This window comes from Amphiura filiformis, chromosome 10 (genome assembly GCF_039555335.1).
Source record: "Amphiura filiformis chromosome 10, Afil_fr2py, whole genome shotgun sequence".
NCBI lineage: Eukaryota > Metazoa > Echinodermata > Ophiuroidea > Amphilepidida > Amphiuridae > Amphiura > Amphiura filiformis.
Genome location: NC_092637.1, coordinates 19,155,954 through 19,167,065, shown reverse-complemented (window position 1 = coordinate 19,167,065; position 11,112 = coordinate 19,155,954). Strand labels below are relative to the sequence as shown.

The window sequence follows — 11,112 nt, the reverse complement described above, 5'->3', positions numbered from 1 at the left end:
TTCAAACGGAGTCACCTGACCCATTCTGTGGATTTCAACTGGAATAACCCAATAGTTTTGCATAACACAGCATCAAATTTCAAATTTTGACGAGACAATAATGTACTCCCTGTAGGTAAGCTGAGCTGGAAAACAATACTAAACATGATTTCTGAGAAATAGGAATAAAACAGGCAGCTTATGAAAGGAGGAACACTTGTAGGCATTATGTTATACTTCATGTGGTGGATTCAATTTGATTTAAGGAAATATGAGTTATATAGCTAAGATTTCTGGTCTAAAGGAGAAAAAAAAAATATATATCTGGGGCTGAGAGAATTGCCAGAGAGGCACGAACAACGCAGAACATGGGAATCATGATCACTGCACATTCCTTCCCTGTCAATATCAGTAAGTGACCGGCCTGGAAAGCAGTTTAAAGCCATAATGTACGATCTTATAATATGAAATTGGCCATAATTTTTCAAACCTGAGTTTTTGCTCTATTTGTAATGTTTACACATGTCCCAACTTACACCTAAATGGAATTGACCAAATTTGTTGCATTTGTAGGACAACAAACAAATTGTGATTTATAGTCATAATATGACTTAAAGTCCCCCATAGAACTCCATGTTAAACTGCCAAAATAGACAGTGCAGTTTTTTTGTTGTCACTTTACCTTAGTGACACGATCAAGGGGAATGAGTCGGATGTCGCTAACATTGATTTTGAGATACTGGCAAAGAAAGTGTCAAAATTCTTTTGTTTTATATTGTTTTCAGCGATTGATAAAGTGTTGTAACTTTGCAAAGAAAAAGTCGTATCAGCTTGGGATTTTCAGTTTCTGAAAGCTCTAAATGTCCTCTTTAGAAACCTATGTAAAACTCATTTTCGACCAGGGTCGACATGCGACTCATTCCCCTTGATCATGTCACATTTATGCTTACAATGGGCAGAAACCCTTCCTGACAGTTTTACTAAAATTACTTGGGTAAAGAATAACAAAATAAAAATTGACGGAAATCGTACATTATGGCTTTAATAGGCACTATATTTTGTACAGAATATATCTGATTCTCTGTTTTATATGTCAAATGATTTTTTTTTTAGAATTGTCTTGTGAAATCTTGCCAGAAGCATCACACATTACTCACATTCTCTATTTTCTTACAAGTATGATAGAGACCAGATAGGTCAACTATATCACTCTTTAATGTCAAACTTCTTTTTGGCATAGTGGTGAAAGCTGTACCCAAGTCATGTGAAATTGAGACTATGAGACATGGGCATTTATCTTTCACTTCCGTAGTCCACTCTTGGGCAGAACATAAAAACATAACAAATCAAGAGTAAATATATGTCTGAATTAATATCCAAAAAGTTCCCACGTTTTACTTTACTCATTTAGGAGTTATTTGGGGTTAAAATTAGTTTTTCAGTGATTTTTTTCCATTTTGCCCAAAATGTCAAATATTAAAATAGCTGTAACTTTAAAAATAAATTGAGTAGAAATTTCATTTCTATTGTAGATGTTACATGTCATATGGATTTCCAACACTGGTGAATAAAAATGTCACATTTTTGTGCTATTTTGGCCATTTTTGACCTAAAAATGTAATGTAATTAGGCTGAAAATGGTACTTTTTTGTAATTTTAACAAAATTTTCAGTGTTTGGAAAGTGGGAACTTCACATATATTATGGATATATTATAGTACTTTCATTTTAAGCTAGTTGTAGATCCACTGGTAGCTCGGTTTCCATGGCAGAAGCAATTATATCGTCAATTTTACTACTTTCAATGCAGCAAAATCATTTTAGTCATCATTTTACTGCATTGAAAGTAGATAAAATTGCTGCTACCACGGTAGCGGGCATACTAGTGAAATGTATTTTAATGTGCAGCATAACCAACATATTATTAGATGCTTCTTTTCTTTGTTGCATTTCTAATGACAAACAACCCATCCCAAGTTGCTCCTTTAATGTTACTCTGACTTTTTGGATTTCATTGGTTAATAGAACGTTGGTTCATTGTAATACAAATTGCAGCTATTGCTTCTCTCTGCATATAAGACATGCTCTCACACTCACAGCACCCTGTTCCTTTTACAAACATATCAAAATTCAGCAGCAAGAATCAGACAGGTGCATAGCCCCTGCCATACAAACAATACAGACCTATCATGTAACATTTGACTGTAACATAAGATGTACACAAGTTTGTCTAGTGATTCCAAAAACCTGAATTCTAGTTTTGTGATATATTTTATATGTGTTCTGATGTCACAAATGGGCATTTCATGGCAGATTAAAACATAAAGAAGTAACTTCAAATGGTTTCATAGCATTATACTTCCTATTACTGCTGTTCAACACTTAAAAATGACAGATTGTTGCTGTCTATTGCAGCTGAGATTGATACTCTTACAACCAAAGTTATATCCAGGGGGCTATGCAGGGGTTGCAATGCACCCCTCATATGCTAATCTGAAAAAATATCCACTTTTTTCTGCTAAAAGTAATTGAAAATCAGCCCTTTCTTGAAGGAAAAAGTCACAAAAGTTCACTTTTTGGAAAATTCTCAAAAGGTCCACTTCTTAGTGTACCCCAACAAAAAAAATCCTGAAACACCATTTATGGTTTGTAAAATTAGATCACTAAAAAACATCATCAGTGGTGCATGGGAGTGAATTTGTTGTCTTATCCTGTGCCCAATGTGACATTACACCATGGGCATGATACTTTGAGCGATCTACCCAGGATTCCAGTAGAAGTGGAGGGCCAAAGGCTTTTTGACACACTGAAATGGAAGATGAAAATCTTATTTGCTTTTTGCACCCTTTTTTCTGTACCTTCAATTTGTGTTTCCGATAAACCATTATAAATTTGTTCTCCATTCTAAGATCTTCTTTTGAGGTTCTTCATCTGAGATATTAGTACCTGTATATTAATGTTCAAGTCACTCTCTTTTGAATATCTTCACAACATGTTGATTAATTTCTGCTACAAACAGTTGCTGTCCATCCTCTGAGATAGCAATACCCATTGGGTAATCAAGTCCTGTGATTACACAACCCAGACACTGATCACCATTGGCTGTGTACCGATATACAGCTGCAGGGATACAACGGTTCACAACAAATACCTCACCTTGCTTGCTACAGCAGACAGAGTAAGGATTCCAATCAGTGACTCCTTGAGGGGCTGCACTTCTTTGACATTGTTACCAGAGTAATCCATCAGTTGAAGGGTACTAGAGTAACCAGTTGTACGTGTAGCAGCAATATCTCCCTTGGAGGTGACAGCAAGCCATCTTGGTGTATCAGATGTAGCAAACTTAGATATGAGTTGGCCATCTGCATGATGGATGGAGATTGTGTTGCTTTCTAACCCAGCTATGATCCTGCCTCTTGAGTCTACAGCTAATGCACGCAAATTGGATGGTTGATTGCTTGTATCATAGGTAGATGCCTTGGGATAGTTCAACATTCTCCCTTGACTATCATAAAACAGAAGCTCAGCCTTACCAGGGAGGACATATCTGTTGTCTGGAGCGATGGCAATGTCATATAGGGATGCATCAAATGGGCCTTGGAAGGTGTACTTGACATCTCCTGTCTGTGAGAACACTTTGGCAGAACCAAGCAAGCTAGTCAATGCCACTTCACCCTCTGAATTGACAGTAATTCCATATGGGTAAGATAATTCAGGTTCAGTCCTAAACTGTCCAGTTTGTTTCCATCTCTCACCTTTTAGCACATTGACTACATCAGGAACCTCTAGCTTAGTGACTTTCTCTACACCAACATACCCCAACATCTGCAAAAATGGCGAAAATGAAAAAGCAGTTATTACAAATGACATCAATTATCTCCAAAATGAAACAGACTAAAATTTAAGGACTGGTCACGTGTGAGAGCTGGTACTCAGTGCGATGATAACTGGTGCAAATCAAACAACAATCTGCGCATGCGTAGGTGGGATGACCGATACAACATGGTGGAAATGCACGAAAATTGCAAAATTCCGTATAAATAGGGCATAAAATATGACAAAATGCTATGAAAATTGTGTTTTATATATTCATATGAATTTTTATGGATGATCTCAACCTGAAATGAACAGAAAAGTTTTAAAAATAAATTTCTCATTCAAACGATGGCCTCTCTCTTTGTACCACTACTTTTTGTATAAATGTAACAATGGTAGAATAGCAGTTATATTTTAATCACGGATTCAAATAATTTCTAGGGAGTCTCCCGTTTAAATGTTTGGAGATTAGTCAACAGAACTGGCAAAAAATTTTTAATTTCCACGTTTGCTATTTTTGGCAATATCAAGATTTTTAAAGAAAGAAAAGCCTTGTTTTGTCAAAAATAAGACATATTTGACCACGCATTTTAAATAAACTAAAACCTTTACAGCCCAACAAACATGGTTTTATGAACTGGTAGTTTGTGTTCTATTACTGTTCCAAAGGGCCCGGGGCACTCGAATTTTTTTGGTAGGGCTGTGCCACCACCATTTTCGAACTTGAGGTCTAAGGAACTGATCGGCCAGCCAAAAGGAGGGTCTAGGGAACTGATTGGCGGTCAAAAGGGGGGTCTTGGGAACTGATTGACTGGCCAAAAGGGGGGGTCTTGGGAACTGATCGGCCGCCAAAATCTGAAAAATCTCGGAAACTAAACCCGCAGGCCAAACCGGCCAAACCAGGGTTCAATTTTGTTGCGTTTTTGCCACAGATTTTTGAAGGAATCGATTTCACTTTGAATTGTGCATTAAATTATTAATCAGGAAAATCATTAATGCAAAATAGGTCTGGTTTGGCCCATTACGATGGAAACCTCAACAAAGCAAAACAGCATTCAAATCAAAATTACTAGACCCTGTAGACCTACAATCTATGCTATTAGCCTACTGATAATTATAGCAGCATTACAAAAGCCCACCATAAAAACAAACCCACAAGAATTATTTTTTTCAGTGCCGAATAGAAAAACATTTAGACTACATTGAACTGTCATGCTTGAGTGTTAACATTTTATAGTTTATAGTTGTAGTTGTAGTTTATAGTTGTAGTTATAGTTGTAGTTGTAGTTATAGTTGGAATTATAGTTGAGTTTATAGTTGAGTTTATAGTTGTAGTTGGAATTATAGTTGAGTTTATTATAGTTGTAGTTGGAATTATAGTTGAGTTTATAGTTGTAGTTGGAATTATAGTTGAGTTTATAGTTGGCTATAGATCGAGTTATAATATAACTAAAGACATTGTACTATTGTTGAAATTATGCCATAGCTTCCCATAATGCATTGTTGAAACTATATGCTATACCTATACTCTGTAGCGGAATGTCTTCCCATAATGCATTGCTGTAGATTGTATTGGAATGCTTTCCCATAATGCATTGTTGGAATTCTTGCCCATAATGCATTTTTAAAACCACGTTATTGTCATGTTATTGTTAAATCATAGACCATGGAAGGTACCTTCCATGGTCTATGGTTAAATAGGCCTCCATGCATCAGCTGTACCTTATATTCCCATACAAAGTATTGATGAAATGCCATAGCTTCCCATAATGCATTGTTGATACCATGCTATACCTGTAGTTAAATGCCTTACATAATGCATTCCATACCCTGTACTGGAATGCTTTCCCATAATGCATTGTTGAAACTATGATATAGTTTCCCAAAATGCATTGTTGGAACTATATGCTATACCCATACTCTGTAGTGGAATGTCTTCCCATAATGCATTGCTGTAGATCGTATTGGAATGCTTTCCCATAATGCATTGCTGGAACTCTTGCCCATAATGCATTTTTAAACCATGTTATTGTCATGTTAAATTGGCCTACATGTACACTATGTATTCTTCCCAGAATGCATCACCTGTACCTTATATTCCCATACAAAGTATTGATGAAATTATGCCATAGCTTCCCATAATGCATTGTTGATACTATGCTATACCGGTAGTCAAATGCCTTCCATAATGCATTCCGTACTCTGTACTGGAATGACTTCCCATAATGCATTGCTGTACCCTCTATTCGAATCCCTTGTTGAAATGGTAAGTCACAATACATCGATACATCCTGTTGTGAAATTGTGAAATTTGGTGGAAAAAAAAACAAACTTATTGTCATTTTGTGGTCATATGGGGTCGAAACGCCATAGATTGTTGCAGAATTTTGGGAAAGACCAAAGAAATGAGACAAAATCCTGGATTGTACAGGGCAAAATATCCTTCTCCATCAGCATGTTGGTCGTGGTATGTCAATCAATCATAGGCGTAGATCGGGGTCTCCCAATATTTTGGCCGGGGGATGGTCCATACAACGCCCCCATGTTGATGCCTGTATGTGGGTTTCTGACCAATTTAAGCTTCTATTGGCCATTTTAGCCCCGAATTTATTCCCCTTTTGCATCATATTCCATCAGTTTAGCTTCAATATGGCAAACATTTTGCGCACATTTGTACCATGAACTTATTTTTTAACCAAAAGGGGCTGGATTCACTATACTTCAAGAAATTTTTTCCAACCTCATACCCCCCAATGTCAAAAAGAAATCTACACCACTGCAATCAATGCATAATGCATTTTTTGCAAAGTATGAACAATGGACAAACGATACAATACTCTGAAATGGACATGTAATCCAAATAACCAACCAATTATAACAATTAGCCTCAATATTGACCCTTTGGCATTGTTCATAATTCTGCATTTTTTTCAATATGATGAAGCCCTTCCTGGGTTCACTGTGAAATGTTACATGAGTCCTTTTTGTCAAGGTAAACAAAGATACTAAACTGGGGTCCTGGGAGTTCTATAACTTCATGCTTGGAGTTGAGAAACACAGTGAGGGGTCAATGTGTTTCCCAAATATGCAACCCAAATATGCAATTTATAGATAGCTCATGTCACTTCATGACTTAATTAATTTTTATAGCATGATCCTTCATCAATTCAAAGACCCAGAAGAGAGCTCAGAAGAGCAGAGGTATACCAGCATCAGCAGTAATGGGGAGTGGGAGAGGCTGGTCGGGGGGTTCACTCAACACAAATGACCATACGGGTATGCTCCCGGAGAGACACCTCTTTTGGATTTCGCAGCTCGAAAGACCCCTATATATTTGACCAAAATAGAACTCCGAAAGACCCTTGATTTTGATAATTTCAGCTCTGAAAGGTTTTTTCAGGCGATTTTCAACCAGAAAGCCAAGATAGACCCTTGATTTGGACTGTCCGCAGCTCCAAAAGTCCCTGTTTTACTTGTTCACAGCTCCAAAAGACCCCCTTTTATCGGTACGCAGTCAGCTCCCCACTCCTGTAGAAGAGTTTATACGTCGTCTTTTGAAGGTGAAAATAAATAGGGTTCTATGTACAGGCCTGTCAGTGGTTTTACTTTTGGCTCCATCACCCAAACACCCTCATTTTGGACTGTACACTAATTATGAGCTGTGGGGATTTGGCACTTTAAATGAGGGGGCAGTACCCCGGGCAGTACAGAAATGTGTGCAAAATGTAATGCTTGCTATGCTCGCAAATAAACTATTTAGGGACCGTTCACAAACACGTTGTAAGGGGGGGGGGGCCTGATGCAAAAAAAAGGGGCACCATTATGTATCATTGGCCCCTGGGCACCACAACCCCTGAACTACACCACTGAACACTAATTAAACTAATAGAGTGCAATTTGCACTAATTATGTTATGCTATTAAATGGTACTAAATGGCACAATTGTTTTTAAGTACCGTACCGCATTGTTTAAATACACCCACCCCACTATCATGACTATTTTAGCAGTATAGGCATGGTAGGTGATCAGATCTATACCAAGTCACAGCACAGATCCTGGAATTTATTTCCAGGGTCTGTTTTCACAACTACTAATCATGCTAATAGTCTCCCACAGTGAAAACATTTAATATGGCCATAAAACTAATTCCCCTTTGTTGTGCCCTCAAGTATTTTACCCAGGTCTTCCAGAAAAAAAGAGTATCTAATGTTGGAGTATAGTCTAAGAAGATTTGAATCTATAGACCTAGGTTTTGAATTTACTAGGTTAAATACCTGATCATCATGAAAGATTTCTTACTTCTGTGATCATATGTAGCATAACTGAAATATTCAACCCTAACTCTAAACCTACAACTACTATAAAGTAACTATAAACTCAACTATAACTCTAGACTCAACTATAACTCTCTAATTATAACTCTCAATCCAGCTACAATTCTAACTGCAACTATAAATGCAACTATAATCCAACTACAATTATAAATGATTATAAAAATGTGATAACAACTATAACTACAACTATAACTACAATGTCAATGATAAAAATACATTTACTCGTCATGCTTATACCATGAGATGATTGAGTGAAGTGTGCAGAATTTGACAGCCATTCCACTCCCGATTTTACTAGACCAGTAGATCGTAAATTACCTTTTAATTCATTGTTTATGGAGAGCTGCAAGGATGTGTACAAAATTATTAAGGTACTTTTCCTCATATTTGGCAATTTTATTCCAAAAAGAGATCTCAAAATCATTTATTTCTAGCTAAATGTTCACCAGCTGGACTCTCGCGATCGGCATTGCTGCAATGTTTATTTATTATCAGTCAACCAGTGTTGCCACTACTAAATGAGCCCAAAATCCCACCCAAAGTTCACCTTATTCCTTACAATGTGTTTCAATGGGGAAGAAATTAATGGAAAATTCCTTTGAAGTTTTTGGGCTCATAAAAGTAGCTTTTGGGTCTGCTTTTGGGCTTGAAATAGTAGGACAGAAAACACGCCTCTCAAGATGCCGATGAGAGCGGAAATCGATGATTTGAGGGTCTATGGAGCGGCTAGAAAAATTTTGGGGCTTCAGAGCGGGCAAACAATGAATTCAGAGGGTCTAAGGAGCGGCCAGTGGCTCTGAAAAAGGGGGTCGTCGCCGCGGCACATACCCGTATAGCTGGGAAATGTGAGTGCCCCCGGGCCAAAGGGCAGCATTCTCCATTCTTTAATTCCCGAGAAAATATAGAAAATACAGCAATTCCTCATTTCAGCCTCTTATTTCCCTTTTACAAAAACGACTCAATTTCACCAGGTGACTCTAGACCATTGATTTTATGCTAATGCTGTTACGTAATCATGTGTGTGATATAATTTTTACATGTGTTGTTTGAAAGACAAAGGTACAGTGTTTATGTAATCATTGAGAAATGCCATGAAAACGATCCACAAATGACGTCACGAGTCAACTCTTAAAACATACTGACTGCCCCTCGTATATCGTGAAAAAGTCAAAATTCACGCTCTCTTATGAACTGCAATATTTACGTGTAGGAAGGTGAATTTTCAAAATAAAAAAATACTTGTGACCCTTCTGAGGCATGATTCAAATTATAAAACTTGGATGATTTAAAATAAAAAAATACATGTCATGAGGCATGCCAAAAATGTTTGCTCCTCCTTATTATCCACCATTAAGTGTTACACGTAATTATTGCATCACCCATAGAAATATGTTGGAAGTAATGTATTTATTATCATGTCTTCGGTTTTTAAATATATTTTTTGTACATGTAACTTAAGCGGGAACTTTTAGTTTCTCCATATCCAGTTTTTTGTAGAGTATTAGGGGTTACACATAATAATTGCACCATCCCTTAGAAATGTGTAGAAGTAATGTTTATTTAAGTATTATCAAGTCTTTGGTTTTTAAATTAATACATTTTTGTTCACATACCTTAAGTTTCTCCATATCCAGTGTTTCTTGTAGAGTATTAGCCATAAAATGTGCAGGAAAACCAGACACTCCTTGTTTTGGTACTGCTGTGGGATTCCTACAGTTTGGACACAGAATGTGTGTCTTTCCTTGACAATATCTTGACAAACACTCATGGCAGAAGCAATGTAAGCATGGCAATCCTCTTGGTTGATTGTATCGATGCAAACAGATCCCACACTCCAATAAATCCTGTATGAGTTTATTAGCAGCCATTTACAGGTTTCAGTAGGGAAGCTATAGGAACAGGTGTATGTATACAGTGCAAGCACTACTACGCCTATATGCGTAAAGACTGGATATCTGTATGAAAGTTACTGTCTGTCTAATATGAACAAACAACAAACTTTTTGTGCCTTGCGCACACTGTAACTACTCAATAAAAAAGTAACTTTACACACAAAATTTTTCAGCCAATTGGCACACAGGAGAGTAGACACACCTACATTGGTTCTTTTGTCTGATTGCTTCTGACCTCGAATGACCCCAATTTTCATTCAACTGGTATGAAACTTCTGTCCATTAGTTTTTCAAATTTTTCAAATTAGATTCAAGCTTAATATCTTATCTTTCTAACAGTACCAATCATATAGGTCGACTGTTACCACAAATCGTCGACTTTCTTGTTAAAATTGTGCATGTAGAAAAGTTAAAAATATCACATGAGACCATCAACTGCATCTCTGACAGTATTGATTTATGCAAATTTTCATTCACAACAATATAAACTTTATTGACTAAGTGGATTAAGTCATGGTCATAAACGTGTAGAGCTATTGATTTGACTCAACCGCTGCAAGGTCGTGACCTACTGTTCACTACATTTATATTTTAACATTTATAATAATGTAATAAGCATTTATTTAGTTTTATTTAAGTGCTTTGACATTATATTAAAAATAATTTGAGTTTATTTAAATATTATTTAAAATATTATTTAAAAACTCATGCAAAATTGAGAATTGTTTTGTAATAATTATTATAAATACAAGTGTACGAGCCTCATGACTTTTTCACAGTCAGTATAGGGACTAGTTACAATGTGTTGCGTGATAGTTACATGTACATGCATTCACAGCAGTATTGCACCCGATAATTGCACATGCCAGGGAAAGTCCCTTCCGTTTCACGCTCTGCAGACTAAAGTGAACTTGGGAGGTGAAAGTTCAATAGGATACTTCCTTGTATATACATTTAAACTTTTTTTAATGTTCAATATGGTACTTACTTCGGATCTTGCCCTTGTGGAATGCTGACCTACGCGGTTTTAAAGTTGTTGATTTTTATATTTTGGGCCCATTTTCGGCAAATTTTCTCCCATAAAAGTCGCA

At 36.7% G+C, this 11,112-nt stretch overlaps 1 protein-coding gene across 1 annotated transcript; it reads right to left on the bottom strand.

Annotated features, from left to right (window-relative positions):
- Positions 1-1,428: 1,428 nt before the first annotated feature.
- Positions 1,429-10,137, bottom strand: LOC140162608 (uncharacterized). The gene is made up of 2 exons (XM_072185876.1): positions 9,743-10,137; positions 1,429-3,803 (listed from the first exon to the last, which is right to left on the bottom strand). Exons 1-2 carry the CDS (start codon positions 9,995-9,997, stop codon positions 3,117-3,119), a joined length of 942 nt encoding a protein of 313 aa, XP_072041977.1. The 5' UTR covers positions 9,998-10,137; the 3' UTR covers positions 1,429-3,116.
- Between the last annotated feature and the right edge of the window lie 975 nt (positions 10,138-11,112).

What these genes read in the sequence shown, in the direction of transcription:
- LOC140162608 (XM_072185876.1), bottom strand. Translation starts at nt 9,997, where the DNA reads ATGGCTGCTAATAAACTCATACAGGATTTATTGGAGTGTGGGATCTGT. An exon ending in TGGATATGGAGAAACTTAAG is followed by an intron (nt 3,804 to 9,742) that starts GTATGTGAACAA and finishes CCATTTTTGCAG; the next exon opens with ATGTTGGGGTATGTTGGTGT.